Source organism: Mustela nigripes, chromosome 17 (assembly GCF_022355385.1).
Source record: "Mustela nigripes isolate SB6536 chromosome 17, MUSNIG.SB6536, whole genome shotgun sequence".
NCBI classification, from domain to species: Eukaryota; Metazoa; Chordata; class Mammalia; order Carnivora; family Mustelidae; genus Mustela; species Mustela nigripes.
This window is the reverse complement of record NC_081573.1, coordinates 33,333,185-33,348,683: the sequence shown is the minus strand read 5'-3', so window position 1 is coordinate 33,348,683 and position 15,499 is coordinate 33,333,185. Positions and strand designations below refer to the sequence as shown.

At 55.1% G+C, this 15,499-nt stretch overlaps 1 protein-coding gene across 1 annotated transcript; it reads right to left on the bottom strand.

The window, feature by feature from the left end:
• Positions 1-2,849: 2,849 nt before the first annotated feature.
• CX3CL1 (C-X3-C motif chemokine ligand 1) lies at positions 2,850-13,999 on the bottom strand. Its single transcript, XM_059382072.1, has 3 exons — positions 13,734-13,999; positions 7,791-7,911; positions 2,850-6,026 (listed from the first exon to the last, which is right to left on the bottom strand). The coding sequence occupies exons 1-3, from the start codon at positions 13,801-13,803 to the stop codon at positions 4,919-4,921; spliced, it is 1,299 nt and encodes a 432-aa protein (XP_059238055.1). The 5' UTR covers positions 13,804-13,999; the 3' UTR covers positions 2,850-4,918.
• Between the last annotated feature and the right edge of the window lie 1,500 nt (positions 14,000-15,499).

The following is a 15,499-nucleotide window of genomic DNA, read 5'->3' as shown; positions in this document are numbered from 1 at the left end:
ACACACACACACACACACACACACACACACACACACACACGAGCAGTTACCAGGCCCCATTATTCAGCCTCACCCTGGAAATTCCCGGCCATTCATTTCTTTGTTTTTCTGCCTGGCCTCACCCATTCGGGGAATGTACAGAGGGCACAGGGGAGGGAAGGGGACTTGTGGTAAAGAAAGGGCAGAGGGTGAGGAGTCTGTAGGTAGCTACTGCCCACAGGACCCTGCAAGCCTTGTGGGGGATGGAGTGGGTGGGCCTGGTGCAGGGGTGGCAGGGGTGGGGGATGTGTGCTACATGCCAAATCCCTAATTTGGAGGACAGTCCCAGGCAAAGGGGGGTAGGCTGGAGAGGAAAGGGGGTGGGGGCAGGGGCAGCAGCCTCAAGGTGCAGACCTCAGCCGTCCCACCCCTGGAGTCTGGGTACAGTAGCTCTGAAGTGGGATCGGGCATCTATACTTTTAAGAATCTGTGGCTTGGGGTGTCTGGGTGGCTTAGTGGGTTAAGCCTCTGCCTTCTGCTCAGGTCATAATCTCAGGATCCTGGGATGGAGCCCCGAGCCCCACTTTGGGCTCTCTGCTCGGCAGTGAGCCTGCTTCCCTCCTCTCTCTGCCTGCCTCTCTGCCTACTTGTGATCTCTCTCTCTGTCAAATAGATAAATAAAATATTTTAAAAAAAATCTGTGGCTCATAACTTCAGCCACAGCGGCTAAGATTCAAGTGCTGCAGGGTGCGGCGGATGCGGGGGCTCAGTCGTCAGTTGTTAGGTGTCTGACTCTTGATTTTTGGCTCAGGTCATGATCTCGGGGTCCTGGGATGGAGCCTGGGGTTCCCTGCTCAGTGGGAAGCCTGCTTCTCCCTCTCTCCCTCCCCTTGCTTGTGTTTCATCTTTCTCTGTCAAATAAATAAGTAAAGTCTTAAAAAAAAATCCAAGTGTTGGAGAAAGACTCCAGGTCACATCCTGTCTGCCATCTCTGCTCTGTGACCCTGGGCAAATCACATGAGCTTTGAGAGCCTTACTTTCTTCACCGCTAAGATGGGGACATCCTAGGCAAAGAACTTAGCGCACTACCAGGCACGGGGTAAACGTTAAATAAGCCTTGACTATTATTATCCGCCGATGGTGCTGATGGCTGATGGTAGATCAGAGACCCAACAGCCCAGTTGAATATTTCTGAGTCTTCAGCAAATTCTATGTGAATAAGCATCACCTGGACTGGAGCGTGGCTCCCTGTAAGCAAGAGAACATGGATCGCTCCAGGATCCCTGGGGAACTGCCCTGACCTGAGCCCACATACAGGTTTCTCCCACTTTCCATCCTCTTGTAGAGCATGAGGAATACAAACCTTAAGGATGCGATAAAAAAAAATCAACAGAGGAGAGGGGCACCTGGGTGGCTCAGTGGGTTAAAGCCTCTGCCTTCGGCTCAGGTCATGATCCCAGAATCCTGGGATTGAGCCCCACATCGGGCTCCTTGCTCAGCAGGGAGCCTGCTTCTCTCTCTGCTTCTGCCTGCTGCTCTGCCTGCTTGTGTTCTCCCTCTCTCTCTCTCTGACCAATAAATAAATAAAAACAAAAATCTTAAATTAAAAAAAAAATCAACAGAGGAGAGACACATAAGTTCACTGTAAAACCTCTGGTGGTGTTCCAGGGGGATTGGGGAGAAGCTGGAGGCCTGTGACCTCATCTCTGAGCTCCTTGTTGAGGGTGGAAATGGCCAAAAGCAGGAGGAAATGGGTTGGAGGGGGCATGAGGAGAGCTGTGGCTTGCTGCTAAGGAAAATACTAGAATTTACAGCTTACTCAGGGGCAGACTCTCACAGGAACCTCAAACCCACATATCTATGGGGTTTGGCAGGTAGTAAAATGAAGGAGGAAGCCAGCAGAGTAGAAGCAAAGTCATGTGCCCATCATGATCTGTTTTCCCTTGCCCTACTTTTTGTGGAGACTCAGACTGAGACAAAAATATCCTTGCTCCAAGACAAACAAGAGAAGGGTGATCATAAATGGCACCTCACATGGCCATCGGCTCCAGGAGCATGAAGGGGTGGAGGGGATGCTAGAGGACGGCGGTTTCACCCCTGCCTGGCCCCATCTCCAGAGGCAGCTGCTGCTTGCGGCCCGCCCTGTCGATTAAATTATGACAAGCCTTTGATTGTTAGACAAATCCCAATCCCAAAGATATCCCAATGTGGAAAAAACGCACACCTTTGGATCCACGAAATACTGTAATAAGAGCCTGGACTTGCCTGTGCCCCCTGTTGCAGTTCCCAACCTGCACAACTGTACATAGCAGCTCTTAATGCCACCCTGGGACACTGGAGGACTTGGGGACCACCAGGAGGTTAGTGTTTGGGTGTTTAGGTCATATCTATGAACACCCAAGCCCCTTGAGAAATAATCCCTTTTCGATCTTTATCTGGACCAACAGTGAGTCAAGGCAGCAAAGAGGACAATGTGGCCCAGTTTGCTCCCATGGGTCATCAGATCGCTAATGGTGATACCAAGGCCCCTCAGATGGTGCTTTAGAAGGTATGGGGAAGGGCAGGGGTGGCTTCATATGAGATTCTGATTCCTGTAAGGGGTGGAAGCCACTAGGAGAAACCTCACATCTGATTTTACACAGCTCAGAGAGAGAAAGGCCCTGCTCAGTGTCATACAGCTGGGCTGAACAGAGCCAGGCCAGGGGCTCAAACCTCCTCACCCCATCCCCAGTGCTGCTTCTCCTGATGACTGTAGAAGTTCCCACACTTGGCCCCAGGCAGACTGCACCCAGAGATTCTTGGCCCCTCCTTGTTCCAATACCCCTGAGGCTCCCGTTGCTGAGCCTGCCTCAGAAAAAGCTACGTTATTTGATTCACAAGACTTTTCCATTTTATTAGTAAAATACAAAATGGCACAGACATTGGTGATAGGGTTGGAAAAGCAAAAGGATCAACCAACACCTTCTGAAGTTCCCCCCCAAATTGTCCATGCCCATGTCCTGCTTGGGGGAACTAATCAAATCCGTGGAAGGGGGACTAGCTGCTCCCAGCTACTTTCTCACAAAAAGTAGGGGAACCCCGTCATGGGGGCCCCACGCCTTGAAGGCTCTCCCACCAACCTCAAGGAGCCCAAAAAAGTGCATTCAGACCTGCTGCCAGCCTTCTGAGCTGTCGGAAGTGCCCCACACTAGAGCCAGGCCCCGACGTCCCAGGTCATGCCCAGTAGGGGGTGCAGGAGGGCAGGGAGGACCCACGTGGCTGCCCCGCTCTGTGGACCAGAGCTGTGTCTGCTTCCTCTAAGCATCTCTCTGTGGAGTGTCACCCACCCTGGGCTGTGGGAGGCTCCCTGTGTGGAGGAGGGCAAGGGTCACCCACGGGGACCACGGAGAAAGGTGGGGTGCTGCCCCCAGGGACCCTGAGGGGTGAGGCCAGCAGCCAAAAAGGGAACCCTGATTCTGTGCCCACAACTTCCCTCCCCCGTGGATGGCGTGTCTTTCAGAGGTAAACATGAAACCTCAGGTTTCAGTGGTGCATTCTGATCTTGTGGAAAAATGTCCTGGAAATTCCTGGCCCTGCCTGTGGTGGGCAGGAAGGTGAGGGAAGATCCTGGAATGGGGACAGCAGTGTTTTCAGAGAGCAAGAGACGGGGAAGGGGAAGCCAGGTCACAGGAAAGAAACAGCAAACAGGGGACCCGGGCATGGGGCTGCTTCCTGCTGCCTCCCCACCCCCCGGGGGCCTTTCCCCTTGAGCACCTCAGCCTTCCTGGAGCCTCGAGGGTCCTCCCTCCTCCTCAGCCTGTCCCATGTCACTTGGGCTATCCTCAGGTCCCTGCGAGCCTGGTGGATGCTGGGAGGGCTGCTCTCCAAGCTGGGCATGGACCTGCCCCTCAAGCACCCCCCACCCCAGTCCCCACTCAGGGGGGTCCACGGAACTGACTCCTCCCCACAGAGCAGGACCTGCGCTTTCAGATCCCTTCCGTGCACACCCCTCGGCGCCCCCCCCACCCCGGCAAGGCACAGGGCCCACCAATGTGCCAGGCTCCCCAATGGGTGAAGACAGGCTAAGGTGTTCTTTTGTGAGACTACAACCCGGGTGTGGGAAACCGGGTCTGGAGCAGTGAGTGAGGACCGTCAGGGTACAGGTTACTGTCACACATTTGCCAAGTCTCTTTCCTTGTGCAGACGGGAAAGCAGAGGTACGAATGCTTTGCTGGGTTGGTGGCAAACCGGGCACGAGTACCCCAGCCTTCAGACGCACAGCCGAGGTTCCGCCAACGCATGGCATCGGTTGGGGAGAAGAAAACCCACCCAAGCCACCAGGTCACTTCATGTCCCCTTCCCACAATGCCTAACGGAGGGCAGAGTCTTCCCAGGAGCCGTCAGAGGGAACACCACACTAGGCTCATGCAAGAAAAGACAGGTCCCCGGCTGGGTGTGGGCTCTGTACAGGGGACTGGGGGGAGATAGCACCGCAGGTTGCCGGGGTGACTGGCGACTGCAGCGGGACCAAGAGACATGAGGAGGTCTGAGGGAGTGGGCAGAGGGGGCCTGGCCTGAGGCTCATTTGTGAGATGGGGTGACCGTGGGCCACCTGGGGACGTACCAGAGGGGCTGGGCGTTTTCCAATAAATAATTGCTCATCGGGTCTGGGACGGTGTCAAAGGGAACCTCTCACCAGCCAGCAGCAGAAGTTTCCTGACTTAGGGACATTAGGGTGAGTTGCACAGGCCACCACTTCTGTCCCCAGGGGGTCAACAGTGGTCAAGAGGGGCCTCCTAGGCTATGTCCGGGAGCCGGGAGCCATTGCGTGTGGAAGATCCTGCCTCCTTGCTCCAATCATCCCAGCTCAGGTCAGGCCCTTGGGGACCAGTGGGTGTGAGGACGGGGGACCCCAGGCAGCTGTCTGAGTCGAACAACTGGAGGCAGGCAGCTGAGCAGCTCACACCGGCACCAGGACATAGGAATTGCTGCCACAGCTCCGGGGGACATAGCGAAGCCCCTCCACCATGTCCCCTGCCAGCTTGCGGGGGCAGCCCTGGAGGCTCTGGTAGGCAAACATGGCCACCCCCAGGCAGAAGAGGAGGCCGAGGAAGGCCAGCAGCCCTACCGCCTGCCTCCGGGTAGCTGCCTGCGAGTCGGGGACAGGAGTGATGAGAACACCCAGCCTCTGGGGGTCCATGGTGGCATGGATGGGCTCCTCTGCCTTGGGGGTCCAGCTACCGGAGGCTACTGGCTCCCTGCTGGGAACCCCTTGAGAGGAGACGGGGACGGTGGAGAAACGGGGAGTGCCTTCAGGCCCCCCAAAATCATCTGTGTGAGCTGAAATAGGACCCATCTCCTCAGGCTCTAGAGGGTTCTCTGGCGTGGGATCGTTTCCCGTGATCCACACAGGTTGGCTTTCAGGGCCAACACTGTCCTCTGAGGCTCTGTGTGAAATGGTGGGGATGTGGGCAGGGGGAGCCTGGGTAGGGAGGGTCTGGGTGGAGGGGGCCTGGGTGGGGGGGGCCTGGGTGGAGGGGGTCTGGGTGGAGGGGGCCTGGGTGGAGGGGGCCGGGGTGGGGGAGGCCTGGGTGGGGGAGGTCTGGGTGGGGAGGGCCTCAGAAGCCTTTCCCTCAGTCCAGAGGCCTGACCCGGGCTTGTAGGCAGCAGAACTCTGCCAGGATGTTGCGGTGGTGAGGGCAGCAGCGTTGAAAAACTCAGTTTTCTGGGAGCCAGCTGGCGCTCCTCCGTCTGGAGCCTTGGGAGTGGAGGGGAACCTGGTCCCCCAGGAATCAGCCACTCCCGCTGGCAGCTCTGGGGAAGTCCCCGAGGCGCTCTGTGTCTCCTGGCCACTGTTTTCCTGGGTGACTTTGGGCTCTGTGACTGCAGGACTGTCCATTCCCACGGTGGCCGTGGTGGTCCTGGTCTCACCCCCACCGATCTGCATCGCGAACCTGCCGCCATCTCGAGTCGGAACAGAAGTCTGGCGATCTAGATGTGTTATGGCCCTCCGAACCCATTCCGCCTCTGGATCGGCACAGAAGATTCTGTTCTTTTTCGTCCTCAGGCTACAAGGAAGGAAAACAGGGACCCAGTGATGCCCAGATGCCACGTGGAGTAGAAGCACCATATATAACGCTCTGCCAGAGAACAGACCCAGCTGGAAACCCGCTCCCACCACTCAGGAGCTGTAAGCTGTGAGCTGATTAGCTTCGGCTGCTTGCCTCCTCGAACTTGGGTGTCCTCACCTGAGAAATCAAGATCGCAGACCTACCTCCTGTAGGGTGACCAGCCTCCCCGGAAGAGCTGGGACTGAGCGGGGTGGGGGGTGGGTCCTCACGATATAGGATGTCTTGTGAAAGTCCCAGAAAACTGGGGCAAGCTGGTCACCCCACTTCAGTGTTATTGTAAAAAAAAAAAAAAAAATCTGTAAAGCACCTGGCTCAGAGTAACAGCCAAAAATGATAATAATGTTAATAATAATGTCTTCACCATAAGGCAGGGGGCTCTGGCCTGTATCTTCTGATTGGGAAAGCTGTCCACTGGTGCTCCCTGCTGGCAGGTGTGTGACTGGTGAGCTGGGGGTGGGGGGCTCCTTTCTCTGGAAGGAACAGACTCAAATGTCCTCTTTCCCACTCCCTCAGTTACAGGCTGCCCGCTGGACCTCTACCTCTTAGTGTGTATCATCAGGCCAAAAGCACACTGAGTGAGCTCCGGCCACATCTATGGGGGTCCCGCTGGGACCCCAAATGCCATTCAAATCTCCAGCTTCCTCCGAAGCTGTGTGTGGCTGGCTCTGTGCCAGGAGCACAGCTCAGAGCTGACGGGAGCTTGTGCTCCACACCGCTGTGTTAGGCATTTTGCCTGTTTAAACCTCCCACCCAGGAGAAGTGGCTACCATGACCATCCCCATTTTACAGATGAGAAAACCGAGGCTCAGAGAGGTCATGTGAAGGTGCATGGCTCTGGTTCGCTGGGGAAGCCAGAGAAGGGCAGGAAGCAAGCATAACCCTTCAGGGCCCCAGAGGCAAGGTGTAGCCCAGGGCGATGGCCCCCTCCCTGGGGCTTCCCACTTCCTCTTTACCTAGAAAACAGAAGCAAATACGTGGGGGAGTCTGGGGGAAGCAAGCCTCAACGGGCGAGGGGAGAGGTCAGGGCACTAGCCCCTGAACCCTCTTAGCAGCTGCACCGTGGGTAGAATGAAGCACACAACTTCTTTCCTGAGCCCTGTACTTCAAGAACCTGCCGGCCACTTCCTGATGAGATGACAGGCCTAAAGGCCAGTCTGTAGACTAGCCCAAAGTCTCACGCGGATCCTGTTTCCTCCACTGTCAAGTGTGGATAATAATCTCTGCGTTTCCTATTGCAACAGCTCCCAGGCACCCTGCCAAGCTGCTTATTTGCATTATCCCCTGTCATCCTCCCAACTACCTATTTCACAGATAAGGAAACTAAGGCCCAGAGGGTAGATAACATCCACAGAGCCACCCCTGCCCCCTGTAAGGGATGAAGCCAGGATTTGCACCACATGGGGTGGAGTCTGGAGCCTGCGCTCTGCTCCAAGGCCACCGTGCTTGACGGTGCTTGACGTCCCCAAGAAATCCAGCAGGTTCCACAGTCACCTGAAACACACCCCCTCAGTAGCTGCCCCAGGCCCCAGGCCTTTCAGGAAGCTGCTCCCAACCTTTACCCTGGGGGACAGATATTAAGGTCAGTGAAGGGCCAGGAGGCCAGGAGCAAGAGGAGCAATTTGCTGAGGCCCTTGGCAGGAGCCCAGATGAGGAAGAAGGATGTGGACGGGGATTGGCAGAGGCCCAGAGGCCAGTACCTACATGATGGCAGGCTTGCCGCAGGATTCTTGATTTCGCTGGTAGTGGTCTAGTAAGGCCACGGGGATCTCCGAGGTCATCTTGTTGCAGGTGACGCTGCATTTCTTCACACCATGGTGCTGTCCTGAGCCCACAGAGGCCCCCAGTCAGCCGGACTGTCCAGGGGCATCTGACTTTCCAGTCCCAGGCCAGCTCGTGCCAGCCACACCATCCAAGCCACGGCCGCTGCCTTGCACAGCCTGGGTCTTCAAGGCCCTTGACCTCAGCTCCCCTGCCCCCCTCCTCAGCAATCCCCTCCAAAAACAAAAAAACAACCCCCCCCACAACTCTTTATGCCTCAGTTTCCTCACCTGTACATGAGAGTATCTACCTCATAGGGATGTTATAAAAATGAACGAAAATGGATTCTTATTTAGGAAGCTTCTACTGCCTGGTTAGTAGTGAGGGTTTAATTTTTAAAATTATGTTGTCCTGGTTGCTCAGTTGTACAGAAAGGAAGACAAGCCTGAGAGTGACAGGGATCTGCCCGAGGTCACACAGCCAGCAAGTGAGGGAACGGGCTCTCCTACCAGGCTGGGCTCTGGTCCCTTCTGGGCCCATGGCTCTATGCACCCCCAACCCTCCCTTTACCCCAATACGTCACCTTCTCAACTCTCACGCCCCCCAACCCTCCGCCCACCACATACACAGCCCCTTCCTCCCTGTCAGGCTGATGATATTTGTGGATTTCCCTGGGCAAGCTGGGGGGACAGAGGTCAGGAGGAGGGGTGGAGATGGGGCTTGTACAAGGGGTGGGGGGCAGAGGAGGATGGCTAGGGGCCTGAGGATGGCCCGGAGCCAGACAGAAAGCCCAGAACAGGATGAGGGGGGGGTGACTCAACAGACAGTTGAGAACCCAGACTTTTAAAAATATTTATTTATTTATGTGAGAGAGAGAGAGAACAAGTAGGGGGAGAGGCAGAAAAATCTCAAGCAGATGCCCTGCTGAGCCTGACGAGGGGCTCAGTCTCACGGCCCTGAGATCAGGATCTGAGATCAAGAGTCGGAGGCTGAACCACCCAGGTGCCCCAAGAACCCAAATATTTCATATAAACATCTGAAGTTGTTTGCATTGCTTTTCCTCCTTCCTCCCTCCCCTAAAATGTCCAGCAAAATTTATTTGACTTGGTGTCAGCTCAAAAGGGGTATGTAAAAAATAAGGAAGAGCTTGAGTTTCAGCTCTGGGTCAAGGTTTTGGCAGCAGAAGCAAGACCTCAGAGGGTTTTGCAAATTCTAGAGGCCAGGACTTCCAGGGCAGTGGAGTCCAGAGAACTAAATGATCTTCTCCAGCCAGGCAGGGCTGGGGAGGCCCCAGCTGATCCTTACTGCTTGTGCACAAGCATTTACATGGATGTGGATGTGCAAACATGCTCTGCCTTCCTGAATACAGGTGCTTGCATCACAGACACACACACACACACACACACACGCACGCACACACACACACACCTTCTAGAATGTGCCATCTCCTCTGCCATCGCTTCCTCTTAGCCTCAGCCCACTCTGACTACGGAAGGGTGGATCGGGACCTGCAGGGATCTCTGAGATCTGGGCCATCAAGGGGCAGCTCTAGAAGTTCCCATGGTAGGCAGAAGCACTCTGGTGCTTGGTGCCTGAGTCACCGGCTGCCTTTTCTCTCTGAGGAACCAGTATATGAAAGTTACCTTGCTGCCTTTCACCTGCCTTCTCCCCACCCCCGGACGGACTTTGGAAAGACTCAGCTGCGCCCTCCCATTGGCCCTACTGAATAGAGCCAGGAAGCCGCCCCTGGATTGGTCTCCAAGAGTTTTAGGCTACCTGGAGCCAGGGGGAGGCTGCCAGTGGACAGGAGGGGTGGTTAGGCATGGTCAGTCTGTGCTCTCAACTCTATGTCCCAGGGTGGGGAAGGCCACTGCTCACATGCAGGGCTTTAAAGACCCACAAAGGCAGCCTGTCCCCAAAGTCCCACCCTCTGCTATGGTGCCTGCATACCCTTGGCCAGTCTCTATTCTTGGTTTTGCATGGGGAAGAGCTATGTAACTAACCTGAGGGGGTTTTTCTTTTCTGAAGTTTCTTTTCCATAATTGGAAATAATGCCTCTAGCCAGCCATTTACTGTCACATGAATTTCAGGAAGGCAGGGCCCTTGTCAGTCTTGGTATCACAGTGCTTCCCAGCACAAAGCGGATACTAAGCAAGTAGTCATTGAGTGAAATAATGTCTCATTCTACTTACCCCTTCACCTACCTCTCCATCTACGCATCCATCCACATCCATCCATCCATCCATTGGTCCGTCCATCTATCCATCCATCGGTCCATCCAACCATCCATCCATCCATCCATCCCTTTCCTAATTCGGCCAACACTTGTCTGAATTATCTTTGAGTATCTACAAAGACCCAGGCTCTCTTGTCCTTGACCCTGAGATCTTTCTCCCATTGGTGCTGAGCTTAGAGAGAATACTTCAATCCCAATAAACACCATCAGCTTGCAGTGTTTAGTCTGTCAACCAATAAATGCTGATGTTCCCTCTTGCCTGTGCTGGGTGCTATGAGGCATAATGAGATAGAGGTCTGTCTCTGCCCTCAGAAGCTCTCAGCCTGAAGGGCAGCCAAGACAGACCCAGAGTACCAGAGTACTTTGTACCAGAGTACCAAAGTACCAGAGCTTATCTTATTGAGTATCTACTGTGTCCTGGACTGTATACTTAGCACAGGCACAACTGCTCTCATTAATTCCCAGCGTCCCTGCAAAGGGAGTATTGCTACCTCAATTTAACTGATGCAGAAGCTGAAAATCAGAGAGATTAAATGACTTGCCCAAGGCCACACAGCTGCTTCATGGCAGATTTTGTTTTCCTCCCAGCCTCTAGGCATCCCAGTGTTCTAAACAGCCTTAAATACCAGGTAAAAACACCATGTTTCAAAATAGACCCCCAAATGTGCCGAGATTTGCACAAGGGAGAGACCACTTCCCACTGCCAATAATCAGGGGAGGCTTCTTGGTAGAAAAATCCTTTAGGCTGGACCTCAAGGGCTGGTAAGAGGCTTACAGGCAGGAGAAGACTAAAATGTTCTGGGTCTCTCAGCAAGGTGACAGAGAGAGGGCTTGAGCCATTGCTCAGGTGTGTGTCCTGGACAAGTCACTCAGATTCTCTGAGCCTCAGCTCCCTTACCTGTAAAATGGACATGATAATATCTGTTTCACAGGCGGGTTGTGAGAATAAAGATTTTTAAATATCTGGACCCTTTAAGTAGGGTTCACACGACAGCAACACCATTGACATTTTGGACCAAATCATTCTTTGTCCTGGGAACTTTGTCTTGTGCACTGTATGATGGCTGTTTAGCAGAATCCCTGGCTCTACCCACTAGATTTCTAAGCATCCCCCCACCAAAACTGATGGGACATCTGTAATAATAAAAATATCTCCAGAAATTTGCCAAATGCCCCTGAGAGGCCAAATCACCCACTGAAGACCACTGCCTTCAAGAGTCACAAGGCTCTTCTCTCGCCTCCCTCAATGTCCCTTTCTCCAAGGGCCTTCCCTGACCCTTACTTAAAATCTCAACACCTCCCCTACAACCTTCTCTCTCCATACATTTTGTTTTTAAATCACAGCCTGTTTTTCTGTTCTTTCTTTTTTTTTTTTCCTTAATATTTTATTTCTTTGTCAGAGAGAGAATGAGAGAGAGCCCAAACAGGGGGAGCAGCAGGGAGAGGAAGAAGCAGGCTCCCCGCTGAGCAAGGAGCCTAACGCAGGACTCATCCCAGGACCCCGGGATCATGACCTGAGCCAAAGGCAGTCACCCAACCGACTGAGCCACCCAAGCACCCCACTGCCTGTTTTTCTAAAAGACCAAATCATTTACTAATTTATTTTCTGTATTGTCTTGTCTTCCCCCAGTTGGTTCTCCACACTCTGAGGTCTGAGATCTTTACGCATCAGCCCCTCCAACAGTGCCAGGCACGTAGCTGATGTCCACTATTTGTTCAATGAATGAACAAAATGCACAAGGAAGTGCTTTGTGACACGTAAAATGATAACCAAGGAAGGAACAGAGGAATTTTTATTTAAATTCTACGGGGGCCTGGATCTGACGCTCCTGAAGTTCGCCTTCCCTGCTTTCCCCATCCGCCTCCACGGCTGATCAGGGGGCAGACTACAGTAGCTTAAAACGGATTTTTTTTTTTTCCCCTCTTTCTTGCTGGGGCTTGAGTAGGAGTGAATGCGTCAGTGCTCTGGGAGAAAATTCTCTGCTCTGACTTGTCTCTGCAGGCTGGTTATATAAAGCAGAGGAGCCTCCCGCCTCACACAGCCCCGCAAACCCTCATTTGGGGACTGACGCAGCCGCCCTGCACCAGCTAGAACCCCCGCTTCCTCCACCCACCCCCCACCCCCACACCACCACCCCAGGGCCTTGCTGGGGACCGCCCCCTCCTGCAGGGGCTCCCAAGGGGGTCTCTCAGAGCCACAAAGGACAGTGTGAGCCAAGGTGAGCCTGGCCAAGTGCCAGCAGGAGAAGGCAAAAACTGAAGCTCAGAGAGGCTGGGATAGTGTATCTTCCAGCGAAGTTGGTGACCAAGATTAGGGCACAAACCTGATATCCTAAAGCCTCAGGCTAACACACAGAGTGTCCAGGGTCCCCCTGCCCCCCCAACATCCCCTCTTCATCTTATCCTAGAAACCTTTTCCCCTGCACCCACCGCCAGTTTCCTGTAAGTAATCCTTCTCCTACTTCCAAAATGCCTTCACAGGAGCCCCACTGCATCAGCAGCAATGACTATATTTAAATGTGCAGCACCTGGGACCAAAGAAGGCAAGACCTCACTCAGGGTCACGGCTATGGCAAAGCAACCTCCATCTGACTCCCTGTCTTTTAGTGCTATCTCCAAACATCTCTGGCTTCAGGGTTCAGACCCAGGAGCCCTCGGCCCCTTCTGCAACCCACCCCCACCCCCGACCTGCTTGTTTTTTCACCCCATAGAGGGACTCAAAAGGCAGTGTGTTCCATGGGGGGGTCCTGGAAGCTTGAGACAATTTTCATCCTCCCAGACTTGCTGTGTGCCCCGAGGCAGGCTCCTAGCCTCTCTGAGCCTCAACGTGCGAGACGGTCTGGCTCAAAAAGAGTTCTCAGAGGCCATGTGGCCCACAGAGGTGGAGAGCACGCAGCCAGGCTCCCTCCTGCCCTCCTTGCTGTCTCTGCGTCCTCAGGCAGGTTTCTAGACCTCCCTGGGCCTCCATTTTAATCATGTCAGTGGGATGAACGCACCCTGCCCTACAGGTTCTGGGCTCTGGAGAGCCAGTATCGGGAGGTAAAGCATTTTCTGAGCTGTGGTTGGAGGAGGAGGACAGCAGCATGTCAAGGTACAGGCAGAGAGACTGGGACTACAGACCAGAGCAACAGCAAGAAGCCCACTCCATGATCTGCAGTGACCTTGATCTCTACTGGTCCTAGGTCCCCTATTGGAAATCAGGGCAGGAGAAAACCCTGACTGGAGTCAGGGTTTCAGGTTACACATTAACCCTGGGAAGGGAGACCCAGCCCACTGTCAGCCAGGGCCTCCCACCCAGCGCCCCGCAGGAACCTCCTCAGCCTTCGCGGTCCCCCACCCCCCAACACCCCCTTTGTGCCTGGCACCCTTGTGCCACCCACACCACCCCTTTGAGCTGCCAAGCAGTAGCCGCCTTGCTCACTGGGCCAGGGGGCAGTCCCTGGAGATTGGAAATCTTTCTAGCGGGAGGGGCAGTCCCGAATCTGGGGTCAGGGAAGAGCCCAGCCCCCTCCACCACACTCTTCGGAAGGACCTACTGTGGACCTTACCCAGGTTGGGTCTGGGGGCCCCCTCCCCGGTATCGGGCCAGAGGGCAGGAGTGGGGCCGGAGGCTCCTCGACCTAGCTCATGCAGGAGTCCTCCCCACTCACCGGCCAGCAGCATGGTCAGATGGCAGAGGGCAGCCAGGCGGAGTAGCCACGAGAGGGACGGAGGAGCCATGGTTCAGGGCGGGTGGAGGTCCGCGCGGGGGTCCAGGCAGGGCCGGGGCTGGTGTCTGAGCTAAGTGCTGTCCCCTCGCTGCCTGAGCTCTGTCGCTTTTTATAATGGCTTTTTATAATGGGGCTTGCTGCCTCTGCCTCCGCCTCCAGCAGGCAGGCGGGTGGGAGGGGAAAGGAAGGGAGCCAGTGTGCAGCGCTGGATTCCTCAGGATGTTGCCAAGGAACCGAGCCAGCTCAGGCTCCGGGCTCGGGCCTGTGGGGGGGGGGGGGGGGGGGGGGGGGTGGAGTCTGGACCAAGCCTGACAGCATTCAGAGAGCCTTCTCACTGGCAGCCAGTGAGCCGGGAGGGATTCAGGACCCTGGAGTCTGGGTCTGACAAGCTCTCCTTTGGTCTGGAAGAAGTATTTCTCCCACATCATGAAGGACCCCCCCACACCCGCAACTTTTCCCCCTTGAAGCCCCAGCTCCTAGGGGGACCTCATTCGCCCACGTATCCCTGAGCCCAGCATGGAGCCTGGCAAAACAGTAGGGGCTCGATCCAGTCAGTCAACATTTGCTGGAAGAATGATCCAGCCCGATTTCAGAGGGACAGATGGGGAAACGGAGGCCCAGAGAGGGGGTAGGGTCACCTCAGGTCATCCAGATCATCAGGGTGGAGAACAGACTGAAGGCCCGCAGGGATGTGTACAGTTTAGGACACAGAAAAGAGCCCTGGTCTCCCAGCCTCCAGCTCCTCTACCTCTCCTTTCCACCTTTGCACCCATAGCAAGCCCTTGCTCTGGCCCCTGCAAGGCATGTCAGGACTGCCAGCCCCACCCTGGGTCACTCAGGGCCTCACAATTTGTCCTTGACTCCGCAGGCACCCTAGGGAAGTCCTGCCTCTTCTGGGGGCCTCAGTTCCCCATCTGCACAGAAGGGAGTTGGGCTCGCCCACTGGGGAGGCAGAGCTCTGCAGCTCTGACTTCTCAGCTCCTTTCCTTGTTACAGGTCTCTCGTTCCCCCTGCCCCCCCTCCACCACAGGACCAGGCAAGACCAGCCAGTTCCCACCAGACCCGGGGATTCGCCTGCAGGGGTTGCGACAGACAGCACAGCCCGCTTTCACGGCCGCCTTCCCCAAAGACAGTGGCCACAATCCCTGAGACTCCAGAAGACTCAGCAGTCGCCTAGCCCAGTCTAGTGCCCGAGTTAACCATGAACCCACCACTCCCATCTAGGTGTCTATGGCAACACGCCAGCCGGAAACCAGTGTGCCTGTATGCCGCTGCTCCAGGCTATGGAGCCAACTGGTTTAGAGCTCCCCAAGGCCAAAGGCTCCCTCTCTAACCCAGCACCAGAGACCTACTGGGGCATGGAGGTGGGAGGCTGGACACTCCTTCTTGATGGGGAGGAACAGCCCTGGCATGGGCCAGTTGTATTCAGGCTCAGAGAATCCATCCCAGCCCATGCAAATATAAAGCAGGTGACCTTCACATTGCCGTTGTCCAGCCCCTCATCCTATATCTGGGAAAACTGAGGCTCAGAGAGGGACAGGATGTGATAACACCTGCAGTCCAAAATTCTTTCTGCTCTGTCCATGGAGGCAGGAGCAGATGGAGAAGGGGGCAGAGGGAAGGGGAGAACGAAGAGAGGGAGGAAGGGAAGGGAAGGGAAGGGAAAGGAAGGGAAGGGGTGAGAAGTGGGAGAAGAAGGGAGAAGG